This window comes from Cnephaeus nilssonii (assembly GCF_951640355.1).
Source record: "Cnephaeus nilssonii genome assembly, chromosome: 5".
Taxonomy (NCBI): Eukaryota; Metazoa; Chordata; class Mammalia; order Chiroptera; family Vespertilionidae; genus Cnephaeus; species Cnephaeus nilssonii.
The window spans coordinates 81,054,223-81,077,239 of NC_137076.1; the positions used below are offsets into that span (position 1 = coordinate 81,054,223).

General features: G+C 41.2%; 2 protein-coding genes across 11 annotated transcripts in view; both read left to right on the forward strand.

The window, feature by feature from the left end:
* Window positions 1-23,017, forward strand: part of LOC307099907 (protocadherin alpha-C2) — a gene marked incomplete at its 5' end in the record, with an annotated part of 168,528 nt that overhangs the window by 61,683 nt on the left and 83,828 nt on the right. Inside the window, one exon of one of the 10 annotated variants that reach the window (XM_079772009.1) lies at window positions 16,693-18,996. The exons of 6 other annotated variants lie outside the window; for them this stretch is intronic. In XM_079772009.1, coding sequence (XP_079628135.1) covers window positions 16,693-18,996 — 2,304 coding nt within the window. Of the gene's footprint in view, window positions 1-3,634; window positions 6,023-16,602; window positions 18,997-23,017 lie in introns of those variants that run through there. 3 more of the 10 variants (XM_079772007.1, XM_079772003.1, XM_079772002.1) reach the window with 3 other exon arrangements.
* LOC307100268 (protocadherin alpha-12-like) lies at window positions 9,056-11,131 on the forward strand (the record flags this gene model as incomplete). The annotated part of the gene is given in 6 exon segments (XM_079772652.1): window positions 9,056-9,063; window positions 9,336-9,532; window positions 9,535-9,565; window positions 9,667-9,713; window positions 9,716-11,024; window positions 11,026-11,131. Coding segments are annotated over 6 exon segments (1,698 nt in total).

Sequence of the window (23,017 nt, forward strand, 5' to 3'; positions counted from 1 at the left end):
TCTGCAGTAAATCTTTTCTTTGATTAGGCGTAGTTCTGGCTAGGAAAAACAGCACAGCTGTATACAGGTGAGTCCTCCTCTGTTTTGCTTAGAAAAAAAAATCTTCACAATTATCTTCATGATTAATTTTTTACAGTGCCATAGGAATTAAGATTCTTATGTTAAATGATTTTTTCTTAGAAGAGTTCATGATCGTTATTATAATTTGTGTTAATACTACATTAAAATAGGTATTTACATTATTCAATTGGTAAATAATGAAGAATTGTCTTATGAAAACTATGGGTCAGTTGCTTGGAAGTGATATGAATAAGAATCATTTAATATATGAGAAAAATCAGAAGATCTTGCAGAACACCAAAGCCAAATGACACATCTGAAAATGACCTTGTCCTTTTAAAGCTGTGAATAAGGATAATGTTTTGGACAAATATAAGTAGTGATATAATTATTTCTGGGATCCAGAACGTAAACAAGGATTCAGTAAATGTTTCCAAAATTCAGTACAGCTTTAATACTTCAATATAGCTTTAATGGTATACATTGCCTGTGGAAATCTTTGAATGTATTAAGGTCTTTCAGATTTCAATCTTCTTCAGTCTTATTGTTGTCTGAGAGATTTGTACCAACTGAACAAATAATCTGTGATCAAATAACTATATACTTGAATAAGCCATGGTAGGGCAGAATGAACATCACTGAGTGTATCCTATAATTTTGTTAATACAATTTTGAATAGTACTTCTAATCTATTGATTTTCAAGAACCTCCTGGATTTCTAAGAATGACTTCAAGATTTATTTCTCTATGTTTTCAATAAGTAATAGTACTAGACTTATTATAAAATATAATGATTAGTGGATGATGAGGCCTAGTAGAACGTTAAACCATGCACTCTAATACACAACTAGCAGGGCATCCAGTTGGAATTTAAGACTAACCAGATTGGTTTAGTAAGGGTCAGGCACAAAGTTCCTCAGTCTTTTCAATGATTTTACAAAATCAGTTTATCAATTATATTGATGTGACTTCTTGGCATTAGCCTATTACCAGATCTTGGGCCAGTCCACAAAGGTAAATTCAACAGTAGCATAATCTCTTCTAAAGGGGCTAGTTGAGATAGTGATAACTGAAACATCACAGTCAAAATGCAAAAGATGAGTCATTGGTTCATACAATATATAAAATTCTTTTATGATTTGGTGTTTGTGAAGTTTCACTTCATATACTCACAAAATACCACATTACTGGAAAGTAATTATTTTTTTCAAGCACAAGAAATCTTTTATGAGATTACTTAATTTATATAAATTCTTTTACAAAGTCATGCCCTAGACTTTCGAGTATCTTGTGTTTTAGATTTCACACCAAGGAAGGTTGAGGACTAACAGTAACATTAAATGAAGAAAACATCAGAGAGGCAGATACTAAGAGAGTCTGAATTTGTACCTTCATTTGGGAAACAAAGAGAAAATATAGGCTTGAGAGCTCCTTTGAGAAGTTATAAATGAGGAGTCTCTTTGTCACATCATAGAATGATATCTGTCCATACTTATATTCTAGGAAAATTCCAACTTGGTGCATCTGCTAGTAATTCTTAAATTCTCATTTTAATTCAGACATGTAATATCATCATCACCGTTGGGTAAACTTTCTCCATATCTATCTATTTTTGAAGACTCTACATTGCATGTCACTTCTCAATCCCAATTTCCATAATGAAGTGGTTGACTATTGCTTCCTTTTTCTCCAAAATAAATCTGACAGGCTTCAAATATCATGTTAAATCTACTGTTATCTAGTATAATGTTATATTTTGATTAGAGGCCCATATGACTCTTTTACAGATGTATAACATAATTCAGTGTCATAAAAGACAGAGAATTTGCTTTATTAGTTTTTAAAGAAATACTTTGCTTTTACTTTATAAGAGTTCTAGCAGAATGATAATACCAGAAAAAGAATAAATTTGAAAAAAGTGGAACAAGATCTGAAATTGGAAATTTCAGAATACAGGGTGGGGCAAAAGTAGGTTTACAGTTGTTAAGTATGCAAAACACAGAGTTTATTCTTGTATTATTATTTATTAATTATTGTATTATTTTTATACAAACAACTATAAACCTACTTTTGCCTCACCCTGTGTTTATACACATGTGTGTATATTCAAGGAAAAGAAAAATATTAACACATAATAAATATGCTAGTGATTTCTTCATATGTCATTGCAATATTTTTAGATTGAAGATGAACCATCAAAACTATACAACAAAATACTTAAGCTACAGTGTATATATTCTGAATCACTTTCTATACTTCTGCATCCATTGCAGAAGTTATTTGCCATTTGGTTAGTTTGTTTATTTTTTAGTGTACTTTTAGGCACATAAAGGAGATACAATTTAGATGTCATTTATTTTGTTTTGGATAAAATTATGATCTTAAACCCAAAATTCTTTTAACAGCTATTTTCATGAATATATCTTAACTAGATATACAAAAACCAATATAGGTAACTTAGAAATACCAATATGTTATAGACATTTTCATGGTGGTTTTTATTTATTTCATTGAATGATAATGAAATTCATCGTTGAAAAGATGACTTCTGTCATATCATTGATACTGATTGTGTCACTATTGTCATTTTGATTCCTCATATTATACTGTGAGCATTGCAACTTACATGATCATATAAAATTTACATGAAATACAAATTTAATTTACATCAATAAATATCTCCCTTGTGAATTCTATGTTTTAAACTGCCAAATTTGAAAAAATATTTTTGTTTTTCTTATTGTTCTTCAATAGATATAAAGGTGTTTACAAAAAGTTCACAATTAAATGTAATACTGCCAATAAAATAAAATAAAACTTATAGAAGATCACAATTAAATGTATCAGAACTAAGGAAAATATGAGTAGAAGGCAAGTGCACATAGGTGGGAACACAATATGCAGGATTTAAGAATAAATAGTTTTTATTAAAACTTTAATTTTGTCTTTGAGTTTCCTAGCAGCCAAAGTAACAAGGGAGACTAGGAGTAAAACAATTCAAATTTGATAATATTTGTATGAGGAACAATATCCATAGGAAGCGTTTAACCATAGTTTTATAAAGTTATTCTTAGAATTGATCTCTCTGTATATATGTAGATGAGTAAAAGAATAATTTTATAACTTTAAATCAAACATAGGAACAAGAATTTAAATTTGATGTTGGTCAATACTAAAATGCCATTTCCCACCTACCATCAATTTTAATATGACTTAAAATCTGAATATTCTATAAATAAGTACTTTGAAAATAATACCTTGGGGTTAAAATATCAGGTAACATGAGAAATTATTTTTTTCTCTTTAAGTAAAATTCTGTGATATTGGGTGTAGTGCACAATACTCACAATTTCAGGCACAAGGTGTCGCTCTTCACTTGGTGAAAATGGTTCATTCAAGGGTTGGTCTGAGTATCCAGGAACTCCCCATATAAAACGACTCCATCATGCCGGTCGCTACTGTTAACGGATCCTGCGAAGCTTCTAAAAAATTCAGCGAGATTTTAAACCCGAAACTGGAGTCTCTGGTACTGTAAGTGTAAAGAATCTTATTTTGCAAGTTAATGTCTTATGCAATGTTTGGGGTTCAAAGAGGGGGGTTGGACACTCAGCAACTGCTGCTGTCGCTTCTGCTCTTCGCGCTCTGGGAGGCTGGGAGCGGCCAGGTCCACTACTCGGTCCCCGAGGAGGCCAAGCACGGCACCTTCGTGGGCCGCATCGCGCAGGACCTGGGGCTGGAGCTGGCGGAGCTGGTGCCGCGCCTGTTCCGGGTGGCGTCCAAGGGCCGCGGGGACCTTCTGGAGGTAAATCTGCAGAATGGCATTTTGTTTGTGAATTCTCGGATCGACCGCGAGGAGCTGTGCGGGCGGAGCTTGGAGTGCAGCATCCACCTGGAGGTGATCGTGGAGAGGCCGCTGCAGGTTTTCCATGTGGAGGTGGAGGTGAAGGACATTAATGACAACCCGCCCGTGTTCTCTCTCAGAGAACAAAAGCTGCTGATTTCGGAATCTAAGCCACCTGACTCTCATTTTCCTCTAGAGGGCGCCTCTGATGCGGATATAGGAGAGAATGCTCTATTGACTTACAGACTAAGTCAAAATGAATATTTTTCTTTAGAATTACCAAGAAATAGTAAGCAGACTAATAGACTATCACTGACATTAAAGAAGTCTCTGGATAGGGAGAAAACTCCGGAAATTAGTTTGCTACTGACGGCTGCAGATCAGGGAAAGCCGGAGCTAACTGGCACGGTTCAGCTTTTCATCTGCATCTTGGATATTAACGACAATGATCCAGAATTTGAGCAACCAGAATACAAGGTGAGATTAATGGAAAACGCAGCTAAAGAAACGTTTGTGATAAAATTGAACGCTACAGATATAGATGAAGGAGTCAATGGGGAGGTAACATACTCCTTGTTGTCCGTTAAGCCCAATGGAAAACCCTTATTCACAATAGGGAAAAATAGTGGAGAGGTGAGGGTCAATGGAACTTTAGATTATGAAAAAAACAAATTTTATGAAATTGAAGTACAGGCCACAGATAAGGGAAATCCTCCAATGGCAGGTCACTGTACAGTCTGGGTAGAAATCTTAGATGCCAATGATAATGCGCCTGAAATCACCGTGACTTCCCTGTCTCTCCCAGTACCAGAGGCCACTCAGCCTAGTACCGTCATTGCGTTAATTAGTGTATCCGACCGCGATTCTGGTGTGAACGGACAGGTGATCTGTTCTCTAACGCCCAAAGTTCCCTTCAAGATCATGTCCACGTTCAAGAACTACTACTCACTAGTGCTGGACAGCGCCCTGGACCGAGAGAAGGTGTCACACTACGAGTTGGTGGTGACAGCGCGGGACCAGGGTTCGCCTTCGCTGTCGTCCACAGCCAGCGTGTCCGTGGAGGTGGCCGACGTGAACGACAACGCGCCAACGTTCGCGCAGCCCGAGTACACGGTGTTCGTGAAGGAGAACAACCCGCCCGGCTGCCACATCTTCACGGTGTCCGCGCGGGACGTGGACGCGCAGGAGAACGCGCTGGTGTCCTACTCGCTGGTGGAGCGGCGGGTGGGCGAGCGCGCGCTGTCGAGCTACGTGTCGGTGCACGCGGAGAGCGGCAAGGTGTACGCGCTGCAGCCTCTGGACCACGAGGAGCTGGAGCTGCTGCAGTTCCAGGTGAGCGCGCGCGACGCGGGCGTGCCTCCTCTGGGCAGCAACGTGACGCTGCAGGTGTTCGTGCTGGACGAGAACGACAACGCGCCTGCGCTGCTGCCGCCTGGGGCTGGCGGCAGAGGTGGCGCGGTGTCAGAATTGGTGTGGCGGTCGGTGGGCGCGGGCCACGTGGTGGCGAAGGTGCGCGCAGTGGACGCGGACTCGGGCTACAACGCGTGGCTGTCCTATGAGCTGCTGCCGGCGGGTGGTGCGCGCAGCCCGTTCCGCGTGGGGCTGTACACGGGCGAGATCAGCACGACGCGCGCCCTGGACGAGGCGGACTCGCCGCGCCAGCGCCTCCTGGTGCTGGTGAAGGACCATGGCGAGCCGGCGCTGGTGGCCACGGCTACAGTCCTCCTGTCGCTGGTGGACAGCGGTCAGGCACCTAAGGCCTCCTCACGTATGTCGGCGGGGGTCACGGGCCCAGAGGTGGCGCTGTTGGACGTGAACGTTTACCTGATCATCGCCATCTGCGCGGTGTCCAGCCTGTTGGTGCTCACGCTGATGCTGTACGTCGCACTGCGGTGCTCGGCGCCGCCCAATGAGGGCGCATGTGGGCGGGGGAAGCCCATGCTGGTGTGCTCCAGCGCGGTGGGGAGCTGGTCTTATTCACTTCAGAGGCGACAGAGGGTGTGCTCTGGGGAGGGGCCGCCCAAGACAGACCTCATGGCCTTCAGCCCCAGTCTTCCTCCGGGTCCGGATAAAGAAGATGGAGGGGAAAGGCAGGAGACAGAGTCAAATCATCTTGAGCAGGTGAGTGCTAGAGGTTCTCTCTATTTTGAAGTCTAAGTTAAATCCAGTTTATTTCATTGACAATTTTAATGAATATTGTGTATTTTGAATAATTTTTTAAAGAACAATGTTTGTTAGTGAAATGCCATGATACAATTAAAAAATTAAGGTGACTTAAAAATGTTTTAATTGAGTTTTACAGAGAGGAAAGTGTCTGAGAGAGAGAGAGAGGAGAACATTGGTCGATTTTATTTATTATATACTCAACTAGAACTAGATTTATGCTTTCAAAGTAAACTAGGCAAATAAGGTTATTTATATTAAGCAATCAAGTCATTCAAATTTGCTAAAGGCATGTATATAGGCTTATAATATCTGCAAAACATGCTAGTTGGCAATTTTCCGTGTTTTTTTTTTTAAAGATTTATCTAGGAAGGAAAAAGTTAACTAATAACATGAAGCCTGTTGACAATGATCAGTTTCATCCATCTCACCTTTTAAATTTTCTATCTTTGATAATGCTTTATTTCTAATGTTTGTGAAATTATCTTTCCATTCAGTATCACACCTGAAGATTCTAGCAAAGATCATTTACCGATAGGTCATTTTTCTAATTCACTGGTTCTTAGCTAAATGTAGGGTGATGTAATCATTGACCTCTTTGGGAATCCAACAAAAGTCACATGTGGCCATTCTCCCCTTAAAATTACACAGCATACCATTTGGCATAATATTGCAGGACCCATGCTGAAACCCATTCTTGGATCTCTGGTCATGAACCTTTGAACCTCAGTATTAATGGGCTAAAAACATTCTCTATTTCAAAGTAGGCAACCAGATTAAAATATAAGAGATTTCAGACTCAAAAGTGATTAAAACATATCTTTGATGAAACTATAAATATAATAAATGTGCATGTTAGATAGGGCATACACTATTACTCATCTCCAAATGAAGTTCTTGGAATGACTCAAGGTCATTTAAATTTAATGAACAAATATATTGAAATATTTTAAGTAGTTTAAAATTGTACAAATCATTGTATTTACAGCACATAAATAATCAATGCACATTTTTTATAATTTCTAATTATTTGAACAACATTTCTACAAATGTATTCATTTTGTACTTATTCTATTTCAGGATTATATTTTCAGTTGTAAAATTATCATTCCAACCTATTTTCTAGTTCAATTGTTTAGGTAATAAACTAAATTTAGATGTTCCTATCTGTTTAATAATTTAGTTATGTCTAACAGTGTGTGAAAACTTCTTAACACACCACTTTTTCAGTAAAGTTTCTTAGCATTTATGGTACATTGAGTATTTTTGAGAATGGGAGATAGGAAATAAAGAAGCTTGGACCCTAACCGGTTTGGCTCAGTAGATAGAGCGTCGGCCTGCAGACTGACGGGTCCCAGGTTCGATTTTGGTCAAGGGCATGTACCTTGGTTGTGGGCACATCCCCAGTAGGAGGTGTGCAGGAGGCAGCTGATTGATGTTTCTTCCTCATTGATGTTTCTAACTCTATATCCCTCTCCCTTCCTCTCTGTAAAAAAATCAATAAAATATATTAAGAAAAAGAAGCTTGTGGGTGATATTAGGAAATTTAATCATTTGATAGCATCAAATTCAAAGTTAATTAGTGTTTTTGATTAATTAAGAGATAGTTTTATAGTTGACTTAAGTTGTACTTGTAAAACTAATCTTGGTTATTATTTCTGGTTTTGTGAAGATTTCATATTTCAGTTCCTTTTATGATTATTATATACTAGAGGCCCAGTGCATGAATTTGTGCACGGGTGGGGTCCCTTGGCCTGGCCGGCAATTGGGGCTAAACAGGGCCGTCTCACCCAGTCTCTCCCAGGCCAGCCATGGGAGGTTGGCTATGGGAACACACTGACCACCAGGGGGCAGCTCCTGCATTGAGTGTCTTTCCCCTGGTGGTCAGTGCGCATCACAGTGACCAGTCGACCAGTCATTCAGTCGCTTAGGCTTTTATATATATAGATGGAAGGAATGGAGACAAATATTGGTTTAAGATTTTTGACTTGAATTTTAGTGAGCTTATAAAGTCTATATTTACTTGTTCACACCTAGCTGTGGGATATTATCAGTTTTATTTTTTCTTAAACTGGTCTTGAATTAGTAAGTAAAATTATGTATTTTTCCCTTTAATCATAGTCACCAAATTTTTTGAAGAGAGGAATAGTCTTGGTAACTAGTAAGTGCCCTGAAGGGAAAAATTTAGAAGGAAACCAAAAGGTTTTTATGAAGTTTATATTCTTTTGATTCTAGTCAATGAGCTTAGTTTCCAAAACATCTCATGAGAGCCCCACTACCACTTTAGAATATTGGTAAATTTTGAGGAATTGACTTAACATTTTACACGAAAACTTTTATACCTGCTAGAGTAAAACTTTCTAGAATCTGTACCAAATTGGTAACTTAACATGTTATGGGAATGAGAACAATTGTATAAAAAGTAATCACTTTTGAGCATCAAGGAACCAAAAACAATGACACCTTCCATATTTATGATGAATTCTAACATTCACCAGGTTTATGAATAAAATAATTTATATGAATGAATGATTGAAATATTAAGTTTTTATCCTTTATTAAGTGAGGGAATTCTTTACTTTTTCCTGAACTCCTACAGTGAAGTGTTTCTGTAGGATAAAAGTCATTGCAAGTGTGAATTATAAGCAATATAGTGGCAGGAGTGATGTATATTATTCTTTTTTTTTACATGTGAATACATTATTCTTTATTTTATTCTTCATGATAGCTAAACAGTAGCTTCTGACTTACCTATGTCAATGATTACTTTATGATAGACTTCAAAATGTTTTAAAAATGAGTATTTAGAATATTTAAAAAACTGCACAATGATGGAAGTATTTGTGCATTGTCTCTAATATCATATATTTTTAAAAAGTATTTACAAATGATCCATGAAAATATCCCAAAGTCCAAACAACTGAAAGTAACCTGGGAAGTGGTTAAACAAAAAAGAACCTCGGATCTTTCTTGTACACACATAGTCACATGATGTCGCTGTACGCTCAAAAGGTGAAAAGGGGAAACTTGGTCTCCGAGTCCAGATTCCAACCATTCACAGAATAGGATCGACTCCATTATCAACCGGAATTCTGGGGAAAACTGACTAACTCTACTTACAGCAAAGGGAGACTGCTCATAAAGGTTCCTGAGGAGTATTCCCTTAACACTGACATTCCTAACATTGAGGTCTCCTTATCTGCAATGGTGTTTACCTGGCCAGGGGGCCCAGGAGCCCTGCGTCTGCTGCTTTCACTTCTGCTCCTTGTAGCCTGAAAGGCGGGGAGCAGACAGAGGCCAAGCACGGCACTTTCGTGGGCCGCATCGCGCAGGACCTGGGGCTGGAGCTGGTGCCACGTCTGTTCCGGGTGGCGTCCAAAGGCCGCGGGGACCTTCTGGAGGTAAATCTGCAGAATGGCATTTTGTTTGTGAATTCTCAGATCGACCGCGAGGAGCTGTGTGGGCGGAGCGGGAGTGCAGCATCCATCTGGAAGTGATCGTGTCCTGCGGAATGCTTCTGATCCAGACGAAGGACTGAATAGAGAAATTTCCTGTGGAATCAGAATGATTTTGCCAGCGAGTGAGAAATGTATGTTATCAAGAAATCCAGAAACAGGAGAAATCAGAATTTTGGGGAAATTGGACTTTGAAGAGAATATGAAATTTATGTTAACGCCGTTGATAAAGGGATTCCTTCAGTGGCAGGTCACTGCACGGTCCTGGTAGAAGGTGTAGACATGAATGACAATACGCCCAAGGTAATGTTCACTTCGCGGTCACTCCAGGTTCCTGAGGATGCGGAGGTGGGCACCGTCATCGCCGTGATCAGCGTGTCTGACCCAGACTCTGGTACCAACGGACAGGTGACCTGCTCACCAACACGCCACGTTCCCTTCAAGCTGGTGTCCACCTTCAAGAATTACTACTCTCTGGTGCTGGACAGCTCCCTGGACCGCGAGAAGGTGTCACACTACGAGTTGGTGGTGACAGCGCGGGACGGGGGCTCGCCTTCGCTGTCGGCCACAGCCAGCGTGTCCGTGGAGGTGGCCGACGTGAACGACAACGCGCCCCTGTTCGCGCAGCCCGAGCACACGGTGTTCGTGAAGGAGAACAACCCGCCCGGCTGCCACATCTTCACGGTGTCCGCGCGGGACGTGGACGCGCAGGAGAACGCGCTGGTGTCCTACTCGCTGGTGGAGCGGCGGGTGGGCGAGCGCGCGCTGTCGAGCTACGTGTCGGTGCACGCGGAGAGCGGCAAGGTGTACTCGCTGCAGCCTCTGGACCACGAGGAGCTGGAGCTGCTGCAGTTCCAGGTGAGCGCGCGCGACGCGGGCGTGCCTCCTCTGGGCAGCAACGTGACGCTGCAGGTGTTCGTGCTGGACGAGAACGACAACGCGCCTGCGCTGCTGTCGCCTGGGGCGGGCGGCGTGGAGTCGGTATCTCGGTCGGTGGGCGCGGGCCACGTGGTGGCGAAGGTGCGCGCAGTGGACGGGGACTCGGGCTACAACGCGTGGCTCTCTTATGAGCGGCTGCCGGCGGCAGAGAGTAGTCGCAGCCCGTTTCGCGTGGGGCTGTACACGGGCGAGATCAGCACGACGCGCGCCCTGGACGAGGCGGACTTGCCGCGCCAGCGCCTGCTGGTGCTGGTGAAGGACCATGGCGAGCCGGCGCTTATGGCCTCCGCCACCGTGCTGCTGTCGCTGGTGGACAATGGCCAGACCCAGAAGGCCTTCTCGAGTATGTCGGCGGGGGTCACGAGCCCAAAGGTGGCGCTGTTGTATGTGAACGTGTACCTGATCATCGCCATCTGTGCGGTGTCCAGCCTGTTGGTGCTCACGCTGATTCTGTACACGGCTCTGCGGTGCTCGGCGCCGCCCACGGAGGGCGCGTGTGGGCCGGGGAAGCCCGTGCTGGTGTGCTCCAGCGCGGTGGGGAGCTGGTCTCACAACAGTGGCGGCAGAGGGTTGCTCTGGGGAGGGGGCGCCCAAGACGGATCTCATGGCCTTTAGTCCCAGCCTTCCGCGGTCCGAGGATTATTTAAATTCTTCCAGTGAAGTAAGTCATTGATATATGTTTGTTTCTTTTAAGAACTTTTTGGTAGGGTATAAATACATCCTCTTTTCCTCCCCCCCCCCCCATTTTCATCCTTTGTATCTCCTCTTATGTGGTATGATCCTTCTTAGTCCTTTGATCTTTCATGTGTTTGCCCATTTTTTCATGTATTGACGAATGAGTCATATAAATAAATGGGACACCACTGATCACCACACGTTAAAAATTTCAGGTTCTAAAAAATTCTAGTTCTATTATTTTTAAATTATCTATGAATGATTAGCCTTGAAAATTTAGTACACTACAGTAAAACTGTCTAGGTGTTTGATAACTCTTACATTCAATTTTTGTTGTTGTTGTTGTTAATCCTCACCTGAGGATATTTTTCCATTGATTTTTTAGAGAGAATGGAAGGGATGGGGAGAGACACAGAGAAACATGGATGTGAGAGAGCCACATGGATTGGTTGCCTTTTGCACGTGCCCCTACCAGGGCCAGGGATTGAGCCTTCAACCGAGGTACATGCCCTTGATCAGAATCAAACCCAAAACCCTTTGGTCTGTGGGCCGACACTCTTATCTACTGAGCCAAACTGGTTAGGGCATTAACATTAATTTTTAATTTGGGCTTAATTTCATGATTACAGAAAATTTACAAGATTAATAAAGAGTTTCTAGATATCATTAACTGGATTCCTTTACTGGTTTTTTATGTGCAGAGGCTTAGAAAACAGTCTCCTTGATCACTATTCTAATTTCAATACACTCCTATTTCAGGTAGTATATAAATAATAATTATGTGTTATTAATTCTAAGATGACTTTTTTTGTTATTGTTCAAACGAAGTGCTTTCTTTTTTCTTTTTTGGCTATCATACTATTTTTATTTATACAAAATACTAGAGGCCCTGCGCAGGTAGGCCTGGCCTTCGATCAGGGCCATCTTCCCCAGCTGCCGGCAGCCACCCCGGGTTCCCGCTTGCCATCGGGTGATCAGTGGGGGGAAGGGACCAGATGGCCATCAGGTGATAGGAGCCTGTTGGCCGGGGAAAGGGACCAAGAGGGGGTCAGTGCGCCTCATAGTGACTGGTCCAGCGGTCATTCTGCCATTAGGGTCAATTTGCATATTACCCTTTTATTATATAAAATATAATAAAGTCACCCTGGCTGGTGTGCTTAATGGTCAGAGCATTGGCCTGTTCAGGGAAATGTCTGGAGTTTGATTCTTGGTCATGTACCTGGGTTGCAGGTTTGATCTGGCCCTGATCTGGGCATGTGAGGGAGGCAACCAATTAACATGTCCCTCACATCGGTTCTCTCTCTCTCTCTCTCTCTCTCTCTCTCTCTCCTCCCCACTCGGTCCCTCCCTCCCTTACACTCTATCTAAAATCAATGGAAAAATATCCTCAGGTGAGGATTAACAAAACACACACACACACACACACACACACACACACACACACAATTATATAGTATCCCAAAAAATGTATACACAATTGTTTGCAGATTCTATTACATTTTGAAAGTGAAATGCATTTTAATAAACACTGTCTTTATAATTATTCAAAGCATGTATACATTTTTTGGGACATCCTGTGTGTGTGTGTGTGTGTGTGTGTGTGTGTGTGTGTATACATATATATATATAAAAGTAATTTCATATTTAAAATATTATAATAACCACCCAAATCAGGATGCATTTTATAATTGATGGTTTATAATAATTTACCTAGCTATTTTTATTTTTTGGTAGCACATACATAATAGTGTATCTTATACTTAATGACATTTTAATTCAATAAAATATAAGAACACTTATTTTCCAGAACTTTTGCTAAACTGCTTGGGTGATTCTCTCCATTGTAGAAGTTGGGATGGGCTCCAGAGATTAGGTAATGTTTTATTGAAGAGTACCTGAAGGATAGGTAACATTTTAACAGGAAAGTGTTACAGACGGAGAGATAAGTATGGATAAATGAGCAGAGTTTGCTCTAGTGAATGTGTACTTGAAGGATTGGAGCAGGGGAGATTCTGAAGGAAGGAAAGCTAGTAAAGAATCTTTTATAATACTTTATGTATCAAGTAATGAAGACTTAAATTAGACAGTCAAAATGGATTGAGAAAAACACGTGAAAGGAAACATTGGCAAAGTAGAATCAGCCAGATAATGACTGATTGACTACAATGATAAGAGAAATACAAAAGTATATGACACTAGCTTTTTTAAGTTTCATCACCTGGGAGGATGAGATTGCCTTAACCAAGGTGCAGAATTAAGTTGGAAAAACAGTTTGCGTGTGTTTGTGAAGCTAGGGACTGGGGAGGAACATTTAAGAAAGTAGTACTCTTGAGTTTCTAGGAGAATACCATTGTGATTGGAAATATGGATCTGGAACTCAGGGGAGATTATAGATATAGTTTTGTGAGTCATTCCTTAGGGGAAAATACACCCACACAAGAATAAAATCACCAAAGAGAGATGAAAAAATGAAAAGAAATATATCCAAGTAAAGAATTTAGGTGGGAAGGTAAGTTCGTGTGGCTGCTATAGCAAATTATCAAAAACTGGGTGGCTTAAGATGACAACTTATTTTCCCATGGTTTTGGGGGCCAGAGATTCAAAATCAAAGTGTTGGCAGAGCTGTACCCACTCTTGGAGCTCAAAGGGAGAATCTGGTCTCTCACAGCTTCTGATGAATGTCAGAGTTGCTTGGTTTGTGGCCACACCACTCTAGTCTCTGCCTCTGTGGTCACAGTCCCTTCTCTTCTCCTCCTCCACATGTTTTTTTTAAATAAAGATACATCTAGTTGCACTTTAGGGTCCATCTGTATAATCTAGGTTAAGTGCCTCCTCTCAAGATCCTTAACTTAATCACATTTTTAAATATATAAAGTAATATTCACAGGTTCCAGGGATTAAGATGTGGGCTTATCTTTTTAAGGGCCATCACTACTATAGTAGGCTTAAGATCATAATTAGGCAGTTGACAACAGAAATAAAACTCAAAGTGCAATATGTCAAGTAAATGTTAGAAGTCAGAGATAAAGAGGAGAAAAAAAAGAACAGGCTCCCTCCACCCCCATTAGTTAAAGACATTTGAGTGTTTTTGTGGTGTGAGGGGAAGGAGCAAGTAAAGAAAAAGATACTGAGGATGAGACGGTCAGAAATAGAATGAAGATAAAGGTGAAAAATATGAAGGATAATAGAATAAAGAATAATTCTAAGAATGTAGGGTTGGTCTATCATTTCTTAGTAGGGAATGAAAATAGAGTCTATAAAGAAAATGTTGATATAAGAAGAGAGACATTGAGTTCATATTGATGACTTATTACTTTGGATAAATCATCTGAGAACCAGTTGGTGGGAATGAGGTTGAGAATTTGAGACAAGAGGGAAAAGAATATGGAGGAATCTTTGTAGGCATCTGGGAGCAGTTAATTATGCATTCATCTGAGGGCCCAATTGAAATAAAAGTGAGAGTAAACCTATAGAGAATAAAGTCTCATAATTAAATGACTATTTTATACTGAGAAGCTCGATAGGAGGAATGGAGAAAATGGGTAGTTAGGCTGTGTGCTGGAAGCTAAAGAAAATATTAGAGTTGATTAAATAATTTGTATTTATCTTATACAAACAAAAAACACGGACTCAAAATTATATTGCTATTAATTTAATGTAACTGATATTAACAAATCATTTTATTGGTATGTTAAAAATATACAGAAAAGGAAATACTAGGAATGGACATTGGGCTTAATAATTAATGTGTTTTTTAATTCTACATGTAGTTTTACTGTTTCATTTATTATCTAAAGGATAAAGTAAACGAATGAAATAAAAAAGAAAATATTAGAGGTGTAATAGTATAAGTAGGTGAGTGTCTGGAAGGGTATGTTTTAAATGATTGACTATGCAGTCTAGATTAGGTAGAAAGGTAAGTGAGACAAGTTAGGGCCTGATAAACAAGAACAATTAGAAAGAATCAAGGGGTTATTCTCACTGTAAGAGAAAAGCTATGTTTCCCTGGCCAGTGTGGCTCAGTTGATTGGGCATAATCTCACGTACCCAAAAGCTTGCTGGTTCAATTCCTAGTCATGGCACATGCCCTGGTTGCTGGGTCGATCCCCGGTAGGGGGCATCCAGGTGACAACCGATTGATGTTTCTCCCTCTCCTTTCCTCTCTCTCTAAAACTCAATAAAAAAATCTTAAAACAATAAAGCTATGTTAATAAAAGTCATGGAGCAGGAGAGGAAGATAAAGATGAAGATAAGAGAATACCAAATACATTACTCAAATTTTCAGAGTGGAACAAAAATACAGAAATGATCTCAACTATTATTTCCTGCAGTTTGCATAGAACAGGCAAGAGAATTATTGGAGCTATTCCATATCTTTCATAGCACTATTTGGTTTGGAACTTGGGGCCTGGTAAAGATAGTTATAGAAATAGGTTAAAGTAATATTCTCTTCCTCTCTTCCTTTTGTTAACATCTGTGTCAACCTGTTGTTGCTTGGAAAATCAGTCAATTTAAATGATAGTAAGATTTTTCCCAGTGATGGTGTAAGATGGGGAAGGGAAGTTTAACCTATTGATAAGTAATTTATATTCCGCCATATACATAGTTCTTGGCATGCTAGTTATTGGCATGTTTTATACAAAGAGAATCCAGAACTTTAAAGCAGTGTTATATCTAAATGGCTTAAAATGTTGTGTTTATGCACACATACACATTCACATGTAAACTCCTACACACACTGGACACTCACTTAAAATAAAAATATTTTAACCACATTTCACAGTCATATTTGGGATAATTTATAAACATGATGTATTTATTTAAAATCCAGCTTATTACTTATGATTATTTTCCATGTACATACGTTTTATTATGGGATTGGTTATATTTCCATTTGGAGTCCATGGCTGTAGTGTTGAGTAGATCTTAAAAAATATTACAGGAAAAGGACATTCTAACCAAAACCTACAAAGCTTTACAGAAGTAGAGGCTGATTATCAAAAGTCAATGCACAATATTCCCCCTCTTAAAATTCTGCATGGAAGTTTTTACACATGCAAAAATATACTTACGAAAAAAGGAACTCATCAACCATTTTTCAATGAACAACCAATGCTGAGCAGAATACAGTGATTTACTGCTTTTGGAAAGAAAAGCAGTTACCTATCTGCAGTGAAAAAGTCACAAAACGTCAAAACAAAAACAAAAAACAAAACACCCTACCAAAATGGAAAATATGAAGACAGAATCATTTTACACTTACACATTCATGCGCATGGTGTCGCTCTTCACTGAGAACGTTTCCTCTAAGAGCGTGCCTCCGCTTCTTCCTCCTGCAGGTAATTTGGCATATAGTGGAAAACCTCTAGCGAATTCTCCCACGATAGAAGGCCGTAAAATTGGACCTTGAGAGTCAGTTTGAGGTAAGGTATTCTATCTACTTCAGATATTTCTGAAGCCTTTTGTACCATGCTGTTGTCCCGGCGAGGAGGCCCAGGAACCCGACGTTTGCTGTTCTCGCTTTTGCTCCTCGCATGCTGGAAGACAGGAAGCGGCCAGGTCCACTACTCGGTCCCCGAGGAGGCCAAGCACGGCACCTTCGTGGGCCGCATCGCGCAGGACCTGGGGCTGGAGCTGACGGAGCTGGTGCCCCGCCTGTTCCGGGTGGCGTCCAAAGGCCGCGGGGACCTCCTGGAGGTAAATCTGCAGAATGGCATTTTGTTTGTGAATTCTCGGATCGACCGCGAGGAGCTGTGCGGGCGGAGCCTGGAGTGCAGCATCCACCTGGAGGTGATCGTGGAGAGGCCGCCGCAGGTTTTCCATGTGGAGGTGGAGGTGAAGGACATTAACGACAATCCGCCCGTGTTTCCTGAAAATAAGAAAAGAATAATCATTGCAGAATCTAGACCTCCGGAAACTCGCTTTCCACTAGATGGCGCTTCCGATGCAGATGTTGGAGCAAACTCCGCTTTGACCTACCGAATTGATCCCAGCGATTATTTCGCTTTGGACACAAAACATAACCGTGAACAAACGTCTTCGTTATCACTTGTGTTGAGGAAATCATTGGACAGAGAGGAAATTCAGGAACATAGGTTATTATTGACAGCCACTGATGGAGGTAAACCCGAGCTGACCGGCACAGTTCAGCTGCTGATCACAGTTCTGGATGTGAATGACAACGCCCCAGAATTTGACAAATTCATTTACAAGGTGAAAGTTTTAGAGAACGCATTTAATGGAACATTAGTGTTCAAGCTAAATGCCACAGATCCGGATGATGGTATAAATGGAGATATAATCTACTCATTTAGAAGGCCTGTGTCGCCTGCAGTATTGAATGCATTTATCATAAATCCCAACAGTGGAGAAATTAGGACAAAAGGTAAACTGGATTTTGAAGAAGAGAAATTTTATGAAATATCGGTTGAGGCAGTTGACCAGGGGAATATTCCCATGGCGGGTCATTGTACCATTTTGGTGGAAATACTAGACATAAATGATAACGCTCCAGAAGTTACTATCACTTCTCTGTCACTCCCGGTGCCAGAGGATGCTCAGGTGGGCACCGTCATTGCCTTGGTCAGCGTGTCCGACCGTGACTCTGGCACTAACGGACAGGTGACCTGCACCCTGACACCGCATGTCCCCTTCAAGCTGGTGTCCACCTTCAAGAATTACTATTCGCTGGTGTTGGACAGCGCTTTGGACCGCGAGAGCGTGTCGGGCTATACTGTAGTGGTCACCGCGAAGGATGAGGGCTCACCTTCGCTGTCGGCCACAGCCAGCGTGTCCGTGGAGGTGGCCGACGTGAACGACAACGCGCCGGTGTTCGCGCAGCCTGAGTACACGGTGTTCGTGAAGGAGAACAACCCGCCCGGCTGCCACATCTTCACGGTGTCCGCGCGGGACGTGGACGCGCAGGAGAACGCGCTGGTGTCCTACTCGCTGGTGGAGCGGCGGGTGGGCGAGCGCGCGCTGTCGAGCTACGTGTCGGTGCACGCGGAGAGCGGCAAGGTGTACGCGCTGCAGCCTCTGGACCACGAGGAGCTGGAGCTGCTGCAGTTCCAGGTGAGCGCGCGCGACGCGGGCGTGCCTCCTCTGGGCAGCAACGTGACGCTGCAGGTGTTCGTGCTGGACGAGAACGACAACGCGCCTGCGCTGCTGCCGCCTGGGGCGGGCGCTGGGGGCAGCGCTGTGAGCGAGTCGGTGTCGCGGTCGGTGGGCGCGGGCCACGTGGTGGCGAAGGTGCGCGCAGTGGACGCGGACTCGGGCTACAACGCGTGGCTGTCCTATGAGCTGCTGCCGGCGGCGGGTGGTGCGCGCAGCCCGTTCCGCGTGGGGCTGTACACGGGCGAGATCAGCACGACGCGCGCCCTGGACGAGGCGGACTTGCCGCGCCAGCGCCTGCTGGTGCTGGTGAAGGACCATGGCGAGCCGGCACTGGTGGCCACCGCCACCGTGTTGCTGTCGCTGGTGGACAGCGGCCAGGCGCCTAAGGCCTCGTCGCGAATGTCAGCGGGGGCCACGGACCCAAAGTTGGCGCTGTTGGATGTGAACGTGTACCTGATCATCGCCATCTGCGCGGTGTCCAGCCTGTTGGTGCTCACCCTGATCCTGTACCTGGCACTGCGGTGCTCGACGCCTCCCACCGAGGGCGGGTGCGGGCGGGGGAAGCCCGTGCTGGTGTGCTCCAGCGCGGTGGGGAGCTTGTTGTACTCACAGCGGAGGCGGCAGAGGGTGTGCTCTGGGGAGGGGCCGCCCAAGACGGACCTCATGGCCTTCAGTCCCAGTCTTCCTCCGTGTCTGATTTCTTCAGAGGGAACAGGTGAAAGAGAAGCAGATTTAGAACATTTGAAAGAGGTGAGTTCGTATGTAAAGTTGTCTTTCTATTTTCGTCTTCCTCACAGTTTTTGCTTTCAGGTTAATCTTTAATTTTAAGGTTATTCTTTAATATTTCTGGTCGTCGTTATGGTATTTAATGAGTGTTATTGACATGTGAGTTTATTCTTCAGCCAGAAATCTTAAGTCAAAAATAGTTTTTGCTGTATTCTTAATAGATGGTACATATTGTGTATGTGAGCATTTGTAAGAAACAACATATTGTGAATACTTAAGCATTTAGAAAACATTAATTTAAATGAAGCTAAATACAATTTAAAAAATTTAAATCTATTTAAAACATTTATAATATACCCATATACATGTTTTATTTTAAAGAGTATAAAAACTTTTTATATAAACATCTTTTTAAGAGGTGCATTAAAAAACAAAAAGCCTTGCCCTAGCTGGTTTGGCTCAGTGGACAGAGCATCAGCTTGCAGACTGAAAGGTCTAGGGTTCGATTCCAGTCAAGGGCACATGCCCCGCTTTCGGACTTGATCCCCAGTAGGGGGCCTGCGGGAGGCCACCAATCAATGATTCTTTTTCATCATTGATGTTTCCATCTCTCTCTTCCTCTCCCTTCCTTTCTGAAATCAATAAAAATGTATTAAAAACCGAAACCAAAACCAAAAAGCCTTGTGATGATCCCTCCGCGTTTTCCTCTAGGCACATCAGCATTTCCCTGTCAGGTTTTCATATCTGATGTGATTTTCCTTTCACATTTCATTGGCACATGTATAAGCATTTCACCATCATAAAATTTTATATTATTATTGGATAAATAATACAAATCATGGACAATTATATACTTTTTTTTAACCCTGGATAATGCATTTGCCAACTTCCCAACCCATATGCTGCTGTTGTCACTTATTTTAATTCTACATGTATTTTACATCTTTTAAAAATATCTTCATTGTTGAAAGTATTGCATATGTCCCCTTCTTCCACCCCTGCATTGACCTCTTCTAGCCCGCCCCCAACCCCTACCCCAGGCCTTGACCACCTTATTGGCTGTGTCCATAGGTTATTCATATATGTATACAAGTTCTTTGGTTGATCTCTTTCCACCTACTCACCCCCCCCCCCCTTCCACCTGATATTCCACAGTCTGTTCTATGCTTCTATGTTTTTGGATCTATTTTATTCACCAGTTCATTTTGTTCATTGGATTCCACATATGAGTGAGAGAATGATACTCTCAAGATCCATCCATGCTGTTGTAAATGTCTTTTCTGATGACTGGGTAGTATTTCATTGTATATATGTACCATAAGACTTTTGTTTGTTGGGAGCTTTTTTAAGTACTGCTTCGATTTTGTTAGTTGTAATTGGTCTGTTTAGATTTTCTGTTTACTCTGGATTCAGTTTTGGAAAATTGTATGTTTCTAGGAGTTTATCCATTTCTTCCAGATTGTCCAATTTGTTGGCATATAATTATTTGTAATATTTTCTTATAATCCTTTGTATTTATGTGGTGTTTGCTTTACTTCTCTTTCATATATGATTTTATTTATTTGGGACCTCTCTTTATTTTTCTTGATGAATCTGGTTAAATGTTTATTAATCTAGTTTATCTTTTCAAAGAACCAGCTCTTGTTTTCATTGCTCTTTTGTAATTTTTTTAGATTCTATTTAATTTATTTCCATTCTTATCTTTACTATTTTTTTCTTATATTTACTTTGGGCTTTGTTTGTTGTTGCTTTTCTAGTTCTTTTAGGTGTAAAGTTATATCATTCCCATAGGTGTAAATTTTCTTATTTCTTGAGGTTGGCCTGTCATGCTATGAATTTCCCTCTTAGGACTGCTGTTGCTGGGTTCCACAGATTTTGGGTTATTGCTTTTTCATTTCCATTTGTCTCAAGATACCTTTTTATTTCTTTTGAAAAAGAAATGAATGTTAACCCATTCATTGTTTAGTAACATGTTATTTAGCCTCCATGTGTTTGTGTGTTTTTCAGTTTTTTCTTGTAATTGACTTCTAGTTTTATATCATTGTGGTAGGAGAAAATGCTTTACATGATTTTAATCTTCTTAAATTTATTGAGACTTATTTTGTGTCCTAACATGTGGTCTATTCTAGAAAATGTTCTAGGTGCACTTGGAAACAATGTATATTCTGTAGCTTTGAGGTGAAATACTCTGAAAAGATCAATTGAATTTATTTGGTCTAGTGTGTCCTTTAAGACTGCTGTTTTTTTTGTTGATTTTCTGCCTGAAAGATTTATTCATTGATGTCAACGGGGTGTTAAAATATACTTCTATGACTCTATTACTGTTACTCTCTCCTTTATGTCCATCAAGATTTGCCTTATGTATTTAGGTGCTTCTATGTTGGGTACATAAATATTTACAAGGGTTATAATCCTCTTCTTGCATTGGTCCTTTTATTATGTAATATCATTCTTTCTCTCTTATAGTCTTTGTTTTAAAGTCTATTTTTTCTGATATAGTTATTGCTACCCCAGCTTTTTTTCCCATTTCCATTTGCATGAAATATCTTTTTCTACCCACTTACTTTCAGTTTTTCATTCTGAGGTAGGTCTCTTATAGACAGTATATATGTAGGTCTTGTTTTCTTTTCTTTTTTTTTTCTTTTTCCAACCAGGAAAACAGTCTTTTATTTTATTTTTTGGGGGCATTTTTTTATTGTTTAAAGTATTACATATAGTAGTACATATATCTCTCCCCCCCCCATTGACCTTATCCCATCCTCCCTTACCCCTTGTTGCATGCCCTCATCCCTCCCCCGCAGTGTCTTGTGTCCATTGGTTATGCTTATATGCATGCATACAAGTCCTTTGGTTGATCTCTTTCCCTGCATCCCCAACACTCCCTAGCATTTCGCTGTAATTTGACAGTCTGTTCTGTGCTTTACTGCTTTTCTTTATTATCCATAAATGAGTGAGATCATGTGATATTTTTCTTTCATTGCCTGGTTTATTTCACTTAACATAATGCTCTCCAGGTCCATCCATGCTGCTGCAAATGGTAAGAATTCCTTCTTTTTTATAGCAGCATAGTATTCCATTGTGTAGATGTACCATAGTTTTCTAATCCACTCATTTGCTGATGGGCATTTAGGCTATTTCCAAATCTTAGCTATGGTGAATTGTGCTGCTATGAACATAGGGGTGCATATATCCTTTCTGATCGGTGTTTCTAGTTTCTTAGGATATATTCCTAGAAGTGGGATTACTGGGTCAAATGGGAGTTCCATTTTTAGTTTTTTGAGGAAACTCCATACTGTTCTCCACAGTGGCTGCAACAGTCTGCATTCCCACCAGCAGTGCACGAGGGTTCCTTTTTCTCCGCATCCTCGCCAGCACTTGTCGTTTGTTGATTTGTTGATGATTGCTATTCTGACAGGTGTGAGATGGTACCGCATTGTCATTTTGATTTGCATCTCTCAGATAATTAGTGACTTTCAGCATGTTTTCATGTGTCTCTTGGCCTTCCTTCTGTCTTCTTTAGAAAAGATTCTATTTAGGTTCGTTGCCCATTTTTTTATTGGATCATTTATCTTCCTTTTATTAAGTTGTATAAGTTCCCTGTAGATGTTGGAGATTAAACCTTTATCAGTGATAATATTTGCAAACATGTTCTCCCATACAGTGGGCTTTCTTGTTGTTTTGTTGATGGTTTCTTTTGCTGTGCAAAAGCTTTTTATTTTGATGTAGTCCCATTTGTTTATTTTCTCTTTAGCTTCCATTGCCCTAGGAGCGGTATTGGTGAAGAAATTGCTTCGGCATATGTCTGAGATTTCTCTGCTGTGGATTCCTCTAGTGTTTTTATGGTTTCCCGTCTTATGTTTAAGCTCTTTATCCATTTTGAGTTTATTTTTGTGTATGGCATAAGTTGGTGATCTAGTTTCATTTTTTTGCATGTATCTGTCCAATTTTCCCAACACCATTTATTGAAGAGACTGTCTTGACTCCATTGTATGTTCATGCCTCCTTTGTCAAATATTAACTGAGCATAGTGGTTTGGGTCGATATC